At 38.9% G+C, this 17,814-nt stretch overlaps 1 protein-coding gene across 1 annotated transcript; it reads right to left on the bottom strand.

Moving 5' to 3' along the window:
* Nucleotides 1-4,884: 4,884 nt before the first annotated feature.
* cbx3a (chromobox homolog 3a (HP1 gamma homolog, Drosophila)) lies at nt 4,885-17,011 on the bottom strand. Its single transcript, XM_061982481.2, has 5 exons — nt 16,864-17,011; nt 16,127-16,289; nt 15,788-15,944; nt 11,291-11,385; nt 4,885-5,376 (listed from the first exon to the last, which is right to left on the bottom strand). The coding sequence occupies exons 1-5, from the start codon at nt 16,952-16,954 to the stop codon at nt 5,250-5,252; spliced, it is 633 nt and encodes a 210-aa protein (XP_061838465.1). The 5' UTR covers nt 16,955-17,011; the 3' UTR covers nt 4,885-5,249.
* Nucleotides 17,012-17,814: the final 803 nt, after the last annotated feature.

Genomic DNA, 17,814 nt, shown 5'->3' with positions numbered 1-17,814 from the left:
GATATTACGGACCGTAGATGGTGAAATCCCTAAATTCCTTGCAATAGCTTATTGAGAAATAATGTTCTTAAACTGTTGGACAATTTGTTCACGCATTTGTTCACAAAGAGGTGACCCTCGCCCCGTCCTTGTTTGTGAATGACTGAGCATTTCATGGAATCTACTTTTATACCCAATCATGGCACCCACCTGTTCCCAATTAGCCTGTTCACCTGTGGGATGTTCCAAGTAAGTGTTTGATGAGCATTCCTCAACTTTCTCAGTATTTTTTGCCACTTGTGCCAGCTTTTCTGAAACATGTTGCAGGCATCCAATTCCAAATTAGTTAATATTAGCAAAAAAAATAAAGTTTACCAGTTCTAACATTAAAAATATTGTATTTGCAGTGTATTCAATTGAATATAAGTTGAGAAGGATTTGCAAATCATTGTATTGTGTTTTTGTTTACGATTTACACAACGTGCCCACTTCACTGGTTTTGGGTTTTGTAGATATACTCGTTAAATAAAACCCTCTGCTTTGTTTTTAATGATTACTTACGCTCACTACGTTTCTGTATTTTAATGTTGCTCATTGTGGTGGTACTTGGAGAGCCTAGTGTTTTTTTGGAGGAAAAAGTTGGAAAACCATCGATATAAACCATGAAAAGTTCAAGTTCAATCTTCATTCAACTGTAAAAATGGTACCTTAATATACAAGCAAGTACAGTTGTAACCTGATTTACATTGTAAATAAGGCGGGTTGTTTTATTAGAATAAATAGTAGATAAAATAGGAAAAAAATGATATTCAGTTTGTTCCAATTGAATTAAGAATTTAAAAAAAAAACATTTCTGTCACAGCATCCAAGTTATTTTTATTACTAAGGAATGGAACAAGTTGAATACAAAAAAAATGCATGCGCTATTTGCGGCCCCCAAAGGGTCACTCATTTGTCTTGTGATTCTTCACAAGTAAATAAACACTGATTAAAAAAAGTATCTTATTTTCTGTCGCACTTCCAGGTCACATGAATATAAATAATGTCATGCGATAAATATATAGGATTTGCACTCCTTTGACGTGAAATAAGCCTTTTTGATTGAGATAATTAAATCATTGACAGTGTGCATTCTCCATTTAGCTCACCTACAAGTTACCAAATATTACACCAAACATTAATAAAGGATTGTCACTTCTGCATTAAAGGGATTAAAGGGAAAATAAACACTTACCAGCCGGTGCTATAAAATGTGTCCCAGCAGGAGGTCACAGTAAAAGCACAATAAACACTAACATGCAAGCACCAGATCTCCACATTTGCATACAGTAGAGTCCTGCTTGGGGGGAGGAGTTAGGAGGCTTTTCTCTCATTTAACTGTTAACGTGGAGCTATTTTGGGGAAAAATATTCAATATGACACTGTTTTTTAATTTAGCTCAATAAAAGAATATATGAATAATAATGCAGGGAACACTTCTCTAGGATTTGATGCACACGAACGCAATCCACTCTCAATAATGATAACATAGCACTTCTTTAATCATTAAAAGTGTCAAAAATGAACGATTGAATTATGATTTGCAGCATCTTTCCTTTCTTGTGGGAGACATTGACTCAATCAAGGAAAAAAAAAATATTTGTGCAAACTTGTATGCAACATGGAAAAATTGCTAATTTTACTGTATCGAACTGATACCGTACCAAGTAAATACAGTGATAGTATCGTTGATACTGATACTCTGACTTGAAATGTCATAATCCTTGAATACTTTTTGAGTCGGCCTCCAGTTTGTTGATTATGACGATGATAACGCATCAAAATGTAACTTAAAGCAATCATACAGAACAATGCATTAAAATAAACCCCTTATGACGATCAGTTACACACAAAAGAAAAATGTGTTTGCGCAGATGAGAAAATGCAAGAAAGCATCCATGCTATACCAACACCCACCTTGGTATCGATATTTAGAGCGATACGCCCAACAATACTGGACAAACTTTTGATTGTGGTCAAATGATATTGACGCATCGATGCCTTATGAAACAGTGATACTGTGTCCCTTTAAGAAAATATCATGTGACCAATACCCCAAACTGTTTATTAGTAAACGCCTCGGAATTTGTCTCATGTAAAAATTCCGAGGTGTGGGATTATTTTGACGTTACAACACCAAACATTGTTTTTTTTTCTGTTTACTATTATGCTACACATTCCTTTCGTTAAAAAATGCTAACTATTCATTTTAATAGGTCAAATGTAAGTGAAACACTAACTGTATCGGCGCAGTGTCAATACAGGTAGTGAGTGTGGCATACACTCACTTCCCCAAGACAAAAAACTAGTAACTACTGGTCCTGAGTAAAATTCTTATTTTTACATTAACTTAGTAAAAAAAAAAATATATATATACATTTTTTTTTTTACAAAATTAATGTAAAAATACCAATTTTAAATTTTTACATTAATTTTGTAAATAAATATATATTTTTTTTTTTTTTTTACTAAATTAATGTAAAAATAAGATTTTTACTCAGGACCAGCAGCTACTAGTATTTTGTCTTACTATACCTACTAGTATATATATATATATATATATATATATATATATATATATATATATATATATACATACACATACATACTACTCAGGTAGTGAGTGTGGCATACACTCACTTCCCCATGACAAAAAACTAGTAACTGGCCCTGAGTAAAATTCTTATTTTTACATTAATATATATATATATATATATTCTTTACTAAATTAATGTAAAACTTTAAAATTCTTATTTTTACATCAATTTAGTAAAAATATATATATTTTTTTTTTACAGGACCAGCAGTTACTAGTTTTTTGTCTTGAGTAAAATTCGTATTTTTACATTAATTTAGTAAAAATAAAAAAATAAATTAATGTAAAAAGATTTTTACATTTAGTAAATATATATATATATATATATATATATACTAAATGTAAACATCTTTTTACATTAATTTAGTAATATATATATATATATATATATTTTATTTTTACTAAATTAATGTAAAAATAAGAATTTTACTCAGGACCAGCAGTTACTAGTTTTCATTGGTACTTAACTTAAATTATATATATATATATATACACACACACACACTACTCAGGTAGTTAGTGTGGCATACACTCACTTCCCCAAGACAAAATATAATATAATTTAGTAAAAAAAAAATATATATATATTTATATATATTTTACTAAATTAATGTAAAAAGATTTTTACATTTAGTAAATATATATATATATATATATATATATATATATATATATATTTACTAAATGTAAAAATCTTTTTACATTAATTTAGTAAAATATATATATATTTTTATTTTTACTAAATTAATGTAAAAATAAGAATTTTACTCAGGACCAGCAGTTACTAGTTTTTTGTCTTGGGGAAGTGAGTGTATGCCACACTAACTACCTGAGTAGTGTGTGTGTGTGTGTGTGTGTATTAGAGATGCGCGGTTTGCGGGCACAACCGCGGAGTCCGCGGATTATCCGCGGATCGGGCGGATGAAATAAAAAAAAATTAGATTTTAAATAGATTCAGGCGGGTGGCAGTTAAACCAATTCGGAAATATATATACATAGTTAAATGTTGTTACCCACATATGAAAAACGAGCAGGCACCTGCAGCATATGCCACAACAGAAGAAAAAAAAAAAGAAGAGATGGACACTTTTACGGAGCGGAGAAGGCCCCCGACGCCTCGCCGGGGTCCGGGACCGAGGCCCCTTCCCCCGAGAGGGCCCCACCGGGAGCCGTAGCTGAGGCGATCCGCGAGAAGGGCCCGACGCACGTCCAGGGTCACCACCGCGCCCACCGCACCGACACCCCGCCTCGTCCGCCTTCGCCGCGGCCGGCGTCACGCGCAGCAGGTAAGCAATTTACCTGCCCGCCACTCCCGTGGCCGGGGGCTCGTAACAGGGGTCACTCCGCGCGCGCAGCTTACCTGCCCGCCACCCCTGTTGCCGGGGGCGCGTAACAGGGGTCACTCCGCGCGCAGTGCGCTCATGAAAGGGGTGGGGCTCACCCTGGTTGATATAGACAGCAGGACGGTGGCCATGGACGTCGGAACCCGCTAAGGAGTGTGTAACAACCCACCTGCCGAATCAACTAGCCCTGAAAATGGATGGCGCTGGAGCGTTGGGCCCATACCCGGCCGTCGCCGGCAGCGAGACGCGCTTGGAGGTGCGCTCAGCGCGGCTCCCATATGATTGTGCACTGGTGTGCGTCTGGGTCGTGACAGCGTGGCACGCGAATGTCTGTGCTGCATTGGATCAATCTCCTTTCTTTAACAGGCAAAAGCTTTATAACCTCACTAATGCCTTGCATCGTCTGTATTAGATATATAACAACGGGCGGGTGCGGGCGGGTGCGGTTCTGATCAAATGTTACATCGGGTGGATGGCGGATGGTTGACGACTTTCTGATGCGGTTGCGGATGAAATAATTGCCTATCCGCGCATCTCTAGTGTATATATATATATATATATTTAAGTTAAGTACCAATGATTGTCACACACACACACACACTAGGTGTGGTGAAATGTGTCCTCTGCATTTGACCCATCCCCTTGATCACCCCCTGGAGGTGAGAGGAGCAGTGGGGAGCAGTGGGCAGCAGCGGTGCCGCGCCCGGGAATCATTTTTGGTGATTTAACCCCCAATTCCAACCCTTGATGCTGAGTGCCAAGCAGGGAGGTAATGGGTCCCATTTTTATAGTCTTTGGTATGACTCGGCCGGGGTTTGAACTCACAACCTACCGATCTCAGGGCGGACACTATTTAATCCGGTTTCCAATTGCAGTTAGAGGAACTTTGAACCTTCACAGTAAGAGCACATGGAGATGCCGCCTTGATTATTTGGTCAAAAAACTTTATTTGAAATGAAGCAACATTTACACAAAATATTATAGAAACAAAAACAGTGGGACACAAACAAAACATTTCCTTTTAAATGACATGGCGAGGTTAACGAGAAAATGCGCGTCACCATGACTGATTGTTCCACGAGGAGGGGCGTCCTTCAGACTGAAGACTGGTATTTATTGTGCGCAACATGGGTGCTCTCCGATGTCGCCGTGCTTGGCAAACGGTACAAATCCTGCAAAAAGGTCAAACAAAACTAGGACAGCTAAAAAGTATACGGCCAGGCCAACAAAGGAGAGTCAGTCCTGAGGAATGGGGAGCCCAGGGGGATTTGGAGGAGGTCCAGAAGGAGCCACTACTGGGCCTCGTCCTCTGGGCAGGAGTGCCACGTTAGTCTCTCCTCGTAGAAGGAGATGACCACCTGAGGGCACTTGGTGTTGGCCTCGCGAGCCGGGACCAGGTCCGCTTCGTCCGAGTCTTTCCTGCGGCGGCAAAAGGTGTCAGAAAACCCATTCTTATTCAAAGCGTATGAAACGTTGAATTAAAAAGGAACCGACTGCAGGAAGCCAGGGAGCCTTGTGAGGATGACTACCATACAACAGGAAATGGACGCCGAAAAACAGAACTCTGCAGGTTTCAACAAGTCAAATGTAAGTCTGAGACTTTTTTAAGACCAGATTGAATGTGATTGAACACCATTTCACATTTATACGAACTAAAAAGTACAAAGGAAAGTCAGAGGGCCAGAATGAATTGTAAGTATGTGAATTAATTTACTGCTCTTTCACATTGGAAAAGAAAATGGTCAAACTAACTGAATACACCAGCAGACTAGGGTTGTACAGTATACCTGTACTAGTATAGTATTGCGGTACTAATGAATCAAAAACGGTACTATACTGTTTAAAAAATATATATACATGAGGAACCACTACTGTTAAAACGGGCATGACAGTGCGTCGTCACGTCATGACATTGCTGGTTTTACAATCAGAGGAGCATATTCGGCAGCACACGCACAGAGTACTTACAAGCAGACAGTGTGTAGACAGAAATGGGAGAATGGACGCATTTTGGTTTAAAAACTAAAGATAAAGGTGAAGTTATAACACTGAAACGCCCTCAGGAAGAGGTGCCTTAAGACACGGCTACCTAGCGAACTAAGTGCTAACATTCATCTGCAATGTTTTAGCTACTTCTAAATCACTAATCCTGGTCTCTATGGTGACAAATAAAGTATGTTTCTTACAAGTATCATTATCACTGCAGGACGAGGAATAGCTAAACATGCTTCACTACACACCGTAGCTCACCGGCGTCACCGCTAATGACGCCGCTCCTGAATGTAAACGAACGCCATGCGTGGATCTACACCTGACATCTACTGGAATGATATCCAGTACAAGAACGTATCTAGTCGATACTACTATCATTACATCAATATTTTTTATCATCACAAAATCTTTTTTCTAAAATTATTTTTATGTTTATAAACTCAGGAAATACACCCCTGGACACATGAGGACTTTGAATATGACCAATGTCTGATCCTGTAACTACTTGGTATCGGATCGATACATTTGTAGTATCATCCAAAACTAATGTTAAGTATCCAACCAGAAGAATAAGTGATTATTACATTTTAACAGAAGTGTAGATAAAACATGTTGAAACAGAATGTAAGCAGATATTAACAGTAAATTAACAAGTAGATTAATAATACATTTGTACATCTTGTCCCGCACCAAGAAAAATTCAGAGTTTGTGAACCCGTTCTCAAACAATGGCAATAAAACTAAAACTATTCTGATAATGTTGACAAAATAATAGGTAGATAAATGACACAATATCTTACTGCATACGTCAGCAGACTAATTAGGAGCCTTTGTTTGTTTACTTACTACTAAAAGACAAATTGTCTAGTATGTTACTATTTTATTTAAGGACAAAATTGTTCTTCGATTGCAATAATAAACATATGTTTAATGTTTTTGTTAAAATAAGCAAATAATGCCATTTTTTGGTGGTCCCTTTTATTTAGAAAAGTATCGTAATACATTTTGGTACCGGTACCAAACTATTGGTATCGGGACAACCCTACAGGGGACTATTGTAAACTACTTAAAAAAAATATTAGCAAACATCACTATAGCCATTTTTCAGATTTGCCATAGAAGTGTTTTCTTTCAAAAGATGCAGTGTGCTTCATATCAAGTATTTTCATGGAACAACAAGTCCAACGTCAGCACAACAATACATTGAAAGTTAAAGTACCAATGATTGTCACACACACACTAGGTGTGGTGAAATGTGTCCTCTGCATTTGACCCATCCCCTTGTTCACCCCCTGGGAGGTGAGGGGAGCAGCGGGCAGCAGCGGTGCCGCGCCCGGGAATAATTTTTGGTGATTTAACCCCCAATTCCAACCCTTGATGCTGAGTGCCAAGCAGGGAGGAAATGGGTCCCATTATTATTGTCTTTGGTATGACTCGGCTGGGGTTTGAACTCACAACCTACCGATCTCAGGGCGGACACTCTAACCACTAGGCAACTGAGTAGGTGAAGGGGACTGTTAGCATCTCTGCTAAAGCTAAATGCTTCACTTGCGGCTGTCAAAATGTAACAAACATGAAAACATCTACAGTGTGACGACTATCTCTGCACAAAGTTGTGACAACCAGAGTGCAGACTGATGGTCTAAAAAGAAAGAAGGCCATCATGGCATGCAAGCCTCAAAAACAATTTTGATAGGAATAATGTGCATAACAGTCCCATTTGCGCAGATCATTTTGTATCTGCTATGTATGAATACATTTGACCTTCATGTACATAGATCGGTAGGTCGTGAGTTCAAACCCCAGCCGAGTCATACCAAAGACTATAAAAATGGGACCCACATACCTGCCAACTTTTGAAATCAGGAAAAACCTAGTAGCCAGGGTCCAAGGGCCGCAGGCCCCGGTAGGTCCAGGACAAAGTCCTGGTGGAGGGTTCAGGGCTTCGCCCCCCGACGCAAAATGATTATTAGCATTCAGACAGGTTAAAATGTTGCTAAAACCATCACTTTTCTATCAGTCACAGTGACTTTTCAAAACAAAAATATTACAGCAAAAATCATATGGGTTGATTGACATGTTTATTCTGTAAGCTAACTTCAATAGTTTGAAATTATTTTGACAGTTAATGCCAGTTATCCTGTCAACCTTTCACAAGACTTCAATTTGTTAATTGAAAGTATAAACAGTATAAACACTTTTTACAGTAAACAAATGGTAAAACAGTACTAAACAATTCCATTAAAAAAAAAACTGGTGTCATTATTAACTTTCTGTCCAAGCTTGTATAATCTACTGCCTTGTTCAATTGTAAAAAATAGTCTGTGCCTAAAATTCACATTTCTATCACAATTATCATACTGTAAACATGGTAAGCTAACTTCATTAAAATTAATAGTCCTGTCAATAGCATGGAATTACAATTCAAATGTAGTTTTTTTGTAAGCCTTTCAAAAGAATTCAAAATATGAAAAATTAATGAAAATTAATTTAAGCCATCAGACACTTGAAAAGTGGCACATCACATCTCTAATGTAATCATTTTAACTTTTCAACAGAAATAGCACTGCAAAAATATTAAGGACATACTTCTGTATTTTGGTAGTTATGCTGTCAACATTTAACAAGATTTCTTCAACTTGGACTTGAAAGCATAAATAGTATAAACACTTTTAACAGTATAACAGTACTAAACAATTCCAATAGATAACATTGGTGTCATTACCTTTTTGTGGCTAAAATCCAAATTTATTCTATCAGATTGATCATACTGCAAAAATGATATGGTAACTTTATGATAAGTTTACTTGAAGTGGCATAAAACACTGAAAGTGATTGTTCCTATAACCCCTTTGTTTCAAATGTTTGTTCCACTTGTGGCAGTCGGGCACCAGCATACCGTCTTTGACAACTTGAAGTGGCATAAAACACTGAAAGTGATTGTTCCTATAACCCCTTTGTTTTAAATGTTTTATGCCACTTCAAGTTGTCAAAGACGTGCTGTGAAATACAGCCGACAGGATTGCGGAACAAACACGAAGCAAGGCCAAAGCGCATGCATGGTGCAGGAGAACAAAGGACTTCTTTCATTTAAGGTTTGTGATAAACCATCAAACTCATTCGTTAAAAGGACTCTATAGTAATATAAAGTGAGTTTTTCTGGACATTATCATGCAAGAAAAGTTTATTTTTGGGACCGCGATCACCGCGTAATGATTTTTAAAGGTTGCATTACAAACATTTAACTGTCCCATGTGATCAGCCAGTGCGATTGGAAGTCCATGCTCAATTATTGCCTCCGTAAATAAAACTTCGGCATTTATCACATCCAAAGAATCTGTTTGGGCGACGAAAAACGTTGAAAGTTTTCCACTTGTATCGCTAGCAACAGCATTAGACTTGTGTTTTTTTGTCCCAACGTGGTCTTTTACATCGCTACTTCCTCCGTGTCCGATCGAAAAATCTTGTCTGCACAAGGTGCAATTCGCGTAGTTTTCACCCTTTTTTTTTTAAATTAATGAAAAACTGTATTTTTTATCACTGCAACCGTAACCCGGAATAGGTTGATGAAAACCGTACTAATTACGGGAAAACCGGAGTACTTGGCAGGTATGGACCCATTACCTCCCTGCTTGGCACTCAGCACCAAGGGTCGGAATTGGGGGTTAAATCACCAAAAATGATTCCGGGGCGCGGCTGCGGGTGATGGGTCAAATGCAGAGAATAATTTCGCCACACCTAGTGTGTGTGTGACAATCATTGGTACTTTAACTTTTAACTTGTATATACCCCCCCTACCCCCTCCCATTTTTGTATATATTGTTTTTCAAATCACCTGACATGTATACTGTGTATATGTACATAATGTATCCATTTTCCCCCTATTTTTTTTTATATATACACATGTTACAGGTTATATACCTTATTATTGAATCTATCAAATGTGATGAATGTTTAATAGACCGCAATGGAAACAAGCCTTTTGGCTTTTTGTGCCATCCATTTGCCTTTTTAAAGCATTATGTGGATTCAATTCTTTAAGATGTCAATAAACTTCTCAATCAATCAAACCTGTTTTTGAAAACATATTGCTAATAAACAAAGACTAGTTTTTATTTATCCTTGCTTGGCTCACCTCACCATAAACTGAGTGTAAACACTACACAGGCAACCTTTATAGATTTTAATGTCACTTGCTGTATAAACATGGAGAAATGATTCAGCATGAGAAACTGCCCTGAAATAATTGGAATAAATAATAGAAACAACAAGAGAATTTGTTTTTTTATATAGTTGTGAGTATACTACTAGCACAGAAAAATTAGCGTGTGCTTACTGTATGTAATAGTATGATTTCACTAGTAAACATCTCATATTGATCTCCTGGAAAATGGCGCCACGTTACCTACAATGCACTCATGTGGGGGGATAAGTTGCTCCTGGTATAGTTGTGCAAGTGTTTGTGGCGTTTCAGCAGATTTTGACACCGATTTATCCCAGATTTTTTACTTTTACATTATCATTCCGTTCACTTTCACCGCCATGTTTATAAACGCTTCCCTCCTCGATGGCTCCACATCCGGGTCCTAAAGACTTTGTACGTTTCCATCCACCGCCTTCAAGCATGCATGAAATTGATGGTTCTGGAGCCACAAATGGTTGAACTTGCACTTGTTCATCTTATGCAAGTCATTCCGCTTTGCTGTGGGCTTTCATTTAGTTTTGTCCACTGCGCACGCGCACAGCACACCAAGTGGTGCGCGATAAATTCTCACCAGGACAGCACAGGTAGTCTACTTTAGTTCCATTTTGTAGTTACATTATGGCATCCTCAAAAATCAAGACTGAAGTTTATGCATGTTTTAAATAAAAGTAGATTTTTAAAACCTATCAAAATCGTACTTATGTGAGATTTTAGACATTCTAAGAACCTAAATTCAAATTATTGGATTTAAGACTTTAAGACCCCACGGATACCCTGTACTTACGTTGCAGCGGTTTTTGAGTGAATTTCTGTTGGCATTGGAAACTGCATCATTACCTTGAAGTAGTTTGCTTGTGTCCGCTCTCAGTGCTGCTGGAGTGCCGAAGCGCAAAGAGCTGACTGAGGTACCATAAGATGGCACAGTTGGATTTTGCATAAATCGGTGCTCGGTAAAACTGGATTTAGGTTACCACCCTAAAGGTAACCATGTAGAAATGATTCGAATCACCCCCAGAATCTAACCACTTGTTCCCATTTTTGACATTCCCTGAGAGTTTCATCAAAATCCCTCCATAACTTTTTGATGCTTAGCGACAGAGACAAACAAAGCCCGGGGATAAGATTGGCATTACTCACCATTTCATCAAGAACATTAACTCCCCGCTGCTGTCTGTTGCGCCAATGATCCTCTCAGGCTCAAGGTTCCTTGCGAAGCCTCTGGGTTTGTCAGACTGTAAACATGACAAATACAATAATATGATCAAGTTCAAGATGAAATGCAGTACAACTGCAACGATTAATCGGTTGGAAAAAAGCCAAATTTCTGTGGCGCCAAAGAGTGTTTTTTTTTCATGCACACATGGTAAAAGTGCAAATTCAATGTTGATGATTTGCATTCAATAAAAAATGAATAATAGTTATGACAAGCAGAATTTTTTTATATTTCCTTAAAATACAAACTGAGGCTATAAAGTGTTTTACCCGATTACTCTAACAAACCAATCGATAGATTACTTCGATTAGTAAAATAATTGATAGCTTCAGCCCTAGTATTTAGTATAGATAGACTGATATGGCTTTTTCAGGGCTAATACCGATTATTAGAGGTCAAGACACCGAGTGTTGGTAGTCAAGACACCGAGTGTTGGTTCTCAAGATACCGACTATTGGTAGTCAAGATACCGACTATTGGTTGTTAAGATAACAATTATTGGTAGTCAAGATAACAACTATTGGTAGTCAAGATAACAACTATTGGTAGTCAAGATACCGCTTATTAGTATTCAAGATACCGCTTATTGAATTGAAGTATTTATTTCAAACCTGCACAGTGCAACAACACACTTTTTTTTAGATTTTGGCAGACATTTATGCAAGGCTTGAAAAGGGGTTGGATGAAGCAGATGCTTATAATATCCCAACCCCTCTCACTCATTCCACATTTAACATAAACAATATAATACAAGAACAACACTATACTTATTAGTAGTCAAGACACTGCTTATTAGCAGTGTTGGGACTAACGCGTTACTGTAACGCCGTTAGTTTCGACGGTAACTAGTAATCTAACGCGTTATTTTTCATATTCAGTAACTCAGTTATCGTTACTACATGATGCGTTACTGCGTTATTTTACGTTATTTTTCATGTAGTATCGGCTAGAAACAGAAGATCTGAGTGTGTTTTATTGCAGCGCTGCGGTGGAAAAGAAAAGGCGTGCTTTGTGTGGGTGGGGGCGGGGGGGACTCCCATACTGCAGTTGAGGAGCGCAGGGGAGACGTTCCACCAGGGCCTATGTACGTCTTCGGGGCTAACAACCTTCCTGGGTCTTTACAGCTGAGGGTGAATGACGAGGCCGGCGGTTTGTTGCAACTTTGTGACTTTATTGGACGCAGCCATCCACCAAGCTAGAGCACCTGTACGCACTCACTGTCGCCGCTCGCTCACCTCTCTCGCCCAATCACTCACTGCCGTCACTCACCTCACATGCTGTCATATCTTAAAGGCCCCCCCGCCCACACACACACGCCTCTCTCATAACAACTAACAAGACATCATGGCGAAGCCAGAAGTCGAATTTTTTAACATGGTGACATTCTCAATACTTTTCTTTTGTCGAGCACAAAGAAAATAACATTTTAGTTAAATGTAAGTTGTGTCTTGGATCAAAGATCCCATCTACTTAAAGTTAAAGTGCCATTATGTTGCAGCTATTTAAAATAGTTTTGTCAATTTGTTCTGGCCTGAAGTAAATTGGCCCTTTGAAACATATCTTTGTCTTTGTGTGTTGTATGTAGACCACATTGCTTTCTGAGTTCAGTGATGCAAATGCATTTCAAGTTGATCAGCACATTGTATTATTCTCCAGTGCAATAACAGTACTGAAATGAAGGCTAAAAGGGCATTAATGGGAGCCTTAAAAAAAAAGGGGGGAAAAAGAAGTAACTAAATAGTTACTTTTCACAGGAACGCATTACTTTTTGGTGTAAGTAACCGAGTTAGTAACTGAGTTACTTTTGAAATAAAGTAACTAGTAACTGTAACTAGTTACTGGTTTTCAGTAACTAACCCAACACTGCTTATTAGTAGTTAAGATACCGCTTATTAGTAGTCAAGATACAGCTTATTAGTACCGTATTTTCCGCACTATAAGGCGCACCTAAAAACCACAAATTTTCTCAAAAGCTGACAGTGCGCCTTATAACCCGGTGCGCTTTATATATGGATAAATATTCAGATTCATTTTCATAAAGTATCGGTCTCGCAACTTCGGTAAACAGCCGCCATCTTTTTTCCCCGTAGAAGAAGCGCGCGGTGCATGCTGGGATATGTGACGTTTCATTTCCATTTGTGTGTTTATGTAAAGACCCCAAAATGGCTCCTATTAAGTGTGTTGTCTGTCTAATTATAAATAATGCAGACGAGGCGTGTTAACTGAGTTCTCAACGTTTACTCACAGCGTGCTCATAACCACATTCTAACTCCCAGCACACAACAACGCTTCTCAGGGCTACCGCACATGCTCGTCACTATCGTTGCATGCTGGGTAGTGTAGTTGTTATATTTGCTAGCTCATAACATCACATTAAGAGACACGTTTACGCGCTTAATTCAATACTCGCCGTCATTCCGGGTGGATTGACAAAAGACCTCCAGCCGCTAGATATTGGTGTCAACAGGGCATTCGAAGCTAGACTGCTAACTGCGTGGGAACAGTGGATGACAGAAGGCGAACACACGTGACGTTCACCAAGACAGGGAGACGGAGACAGCGCCAGACGACATTTTGGATCCCACATTCGCCCAACTTTTCAATTCGGACAACGAAGGAGAATAATTCGAGGGATTTATGAATGAAGAATAACTTCAGAAAGTGAGCGTTATGTTTATTTTGTGTGTTGTGACATTAACGTTCGAGCAACATTATGTTGCTATTGCTCTGCACTATTTTGAATTTTACTATGTTTGTGATTGCACATTTGCGTACATTTTGGGAGTGAACAGAGTTGTTAGAACGCTGGTTTTTAATATATTATTAAAGTTTGACTGACCTATCTGACTGTTTTTTTTACATTCCTTTAGCGCAGTTAGATGCGGCTTACAACACCGGGCGGCTTATAGGTGGACAAAGTTTTGAAATATGCCGTTCATTGAAGGCGCGGCTTTTAACCCAGGGCGCCTTATGATGCGGAAAATACGGTAGTCAAGATACCGATTAATAGTAGTCAAGATACCGATTAATAGTAGTCAAGATAACGATTATTAGTACCGGTAGTCAAGTTAACGATTATTAGTAGTCAAGATACCGATTATTAGTAGTCAGAGAGGTCAATAACTGATATCTGGAGATATTCATTTGCAGTAAAAGTTATTTAAACATGAATAATAAACATTAGTAAACAGTTGGACATGGCTCTAAGTAGTTTTTTAACATCGATACATAGATTTCGCAACGTATATATCTGCATCTTTTTGTCCAGTGCGGCTAATACACGGGGGAGAAAAAAATATTTTAAAATTTAGCGGGTGCAGCTTACATACCAGTGCGCTCTATAGCCCTGAAAATACGGTATATTAACCCTTGTGCAACATTCATATTGTTGTTACTCAGCCAGCGTTTGTGGGTCTGATGGACCCGTTGCATTTTGTGGCTTTTAATGCCCCACAATCCAACACTTGTATGTTAAAATACTGAACAGATGTTTACCTTATCCCAAAAAACATCTGTTCAGTATTTTAACATAAAAGTGTTTGATTGTGAGGCATTAAGAGCCACAAACGCTGGCTGAGTAACAACAATATGAACATTGCACGGAAAATTTCTCTGCCAGTTTCTGCATCCCACAGGGATTCTTCTTTTGTGTTTCTGCACCTGCGGTTCTTACACAAGGTTGCAACGTTGTTTGTCAACACTGTCTGCTCTCATTTTCTCGCACATTTGACACTCTGATGTTCTGTATACCTACACTCTCTCCTCCTCCTGTCTATGCGTGCTGTGTGTGTGTGTGGATGGGTGCGTGTGGTACACAGAACATCAATTTCCACACTTCTATTAGCCCTGGAATGTGTAGGGCCGGGGGTGTGTGGTCATTAAATATGTATTCGGATATATGTTCTTCACAGAAAATGAGCCAAAGTCAGTGAGACTCAGTTTGAAAAATTAATTAATTGTATCATTTTTCTTTTAATAAAAAATGAAAACGGGTCCCACAGATGAGGTGGTTCGGGCATCTGGTCAGGATGTAACCCGAACGCCTCCCTGGGGAGGTTTTTAGGACACAGGGAAGACGCAAGACACGTTGGGAAGACTATGTCTCCCGGCTGGCCTGGAAACGCCTCGGGATCCCCCGGGAAGAGCTGGACGAAGTGGCTGGGGAGAGGGAAGTCTGGGCTTCCCTGCTTAGGCTGCTGCCCCCGCGACCCGACCTCAGATAAGCGGAAGAAGACCGATGGAGGGTCCCACAGACCCGAACACCATGATGACTAGTGAGCCAGGATTTGTATCAACAAGGGACTACAGGCTGTATGCTTGATAGCTCGAGTGATGTCAGCAGCGCCGCCTTTTTAACAATTTTTGGTTGGTCTTAGGTAAAATAAGGACGATTCCTAAACATTTGCTCCCTCGCTACTCACCGCGGCTTTCTTTTTCGCGTCCATTTCCGGCTCGTCCGTCGACGCCTTTCTCTTCAGAGAGGCGGGGTTCTCCGTGATGTTCTTCTGCGACTCCAGAAACCCGTTGATCAGCTCCGGGCAATCCAGGTTGTCCTCCGGCTCCCAGGTGTTGTCGGCTCTGGGCGAGCAAAAGCGGGGATTTCACTCAAAAAGCAGTTTGTTTGACGCACTTGCGCATGAGGGTGGGCCTAATTAGCAACTAATTGAATGCAAATCTGTGGGGTCTTCATGCAACGAGAAGGGGGATAACAACACGGCGCGACCCCATACCAGGGGGCCGGCCGTCCCGAGGCAACTCACTCTGTAAATCCTTTCCACTTGAGGAAGAACTCCACTTTGCCATTCGCAATACGCTGGTCCAGAACTTTTTCCACCACAAATTCCTCAGGTTCCTCTTGTCCGCCCTGCCCCCCCTGTGAATCCTTCCTACTCTTGGTATTCTGCTTCTTGCCCATGCTGTGCTCTATTCAAAAGAGACAACACACATGAAATAGTTCAAGTTGTTAGACAACTTTCCACTTTAAAAAAAAAAATACACCTGAATGTAACAGAAAGACAGTTAGTCTAGACCAGCTCGTCCCGTGTAACAGACAACTAACTAATGGACACACCACGTCCACGTCGGACTAGCTGGGTGTTCTTTAAGGAAGGTTATTTACAATGTTGCATGGTTATTTAAGACCCAAACTTGGGAGGATTTTTGCTTATTCTCATGTTTGTTGGGGTTTCGGTGGCCCATTCAATACAACACTGATCCAAAGCCGATATATATATATTTTTTAATGCAGATACTAAAAGGCTCGACGTGGTTAAGTAGTGTTTTTTATTTTTATTTAAAAAAAAGCTGAAATAAGAGTGTGCGGCCATACATCCTCAAGCTCCGTGAACTTAGGAGCACACACAAACACACACACGGCTAACTTGGAGCGGTTACTTGGGAGCACACGCCGTCGTACATTAGCTTCCAAGAAAACGCAGTTTAAAAGTGTCGCATAGCGGTAAATAAGAGTGTGCTTGGTTCGGCTGTGAATACTCACCTTTAAAGTTTGGATAAAAACAACTCGGTGAGCTCGTACGGCGGCGACTCAGCAACACGCGGTCGGCGTCTTTATCCGTAGTAGCGAGCATAGGCGCCAAAAAGCTAGCTTAAGCATCTGGCCTTCGACGGAAGCCGGCGAGGGGAAAAGTGCTTCGCGCTTGACTTTTTCCACTTCCGGGAACGGCTAATAAATTTAAAAAAATAATTACAATAATAATGGATTGCCGTATTAAAACTGGAGCAATTCACTAATATCTTAACTTCGCGACACATTTTAAGGATGAGTAGGGAAAAAATGTGTGAAAGTATGAAGTAGTACAGATAACAGCTTTGTCATATTAGTCGTTTTAAATGACTTGGACATTATTATAATGTTTTTCAACGTACGTTGCCAAAAAGTTACTTAATGGTTTTAAAAACAAGTCAACATATTTTTTTTTAGATTTTTTTTAAATTAAAATTAAACACCCAACGTTAACAACAGTAAATTAGCGAGGTTGAAATGAACGAAGGCTTTAATAAATTCATATCAATAAATAATTTCCACTTCATAGTCATTGTGTTTTTAGAATAAGTTAACATATTTTAAATTTTTTTAATGTATATTTAAAAAAAAAAAAAAAATACCATCCATTGTTGACAATGTTGATAATACAGTATATTAGGGTGGTTGAAGTACAGTGAAAATGAATGAAGGCACCAATAACTTTCAATTAATAAATAATTTACAATTCATTTTTAGAATAGGTTAACATATTTTTTTTAATTGTTTTTTTAATTTAAATTAAATACCATCCATTGTTGACAATGTTGATAATGCAGTATATTAGGGTGGTTGAAGTACAATGAAAATGAATAAAGGCACCAATAACTTTCAATCAATAAATAATTTCCAATTCATTTTTAGAATAAGTGAAAATATTTTTTTAATTGATTTTTTTTAATTTAA

The sequence above is a fragment of the Nerophis lumbriciformis genome, linkage group LG21 (genome assembly GCF_033978685.3).
Source record: "Nerophis lumbriciformis linkage group LG21, RoL_Nlum_v2.1, whole genome shotgun sequence".
NCBI classification, from domain to species: Eukaryota; Metazoa; Chordata; class Actinopteri; order Syngnathiformes; family Syngnathidae; genus Nerophis; species Nerophis lumbriciformis.
The sequence above is the reverse complement of the archived record's forward strand: the minus strand, read 5'-3'. Positions and strand labels throughout refer to the sequence as shown.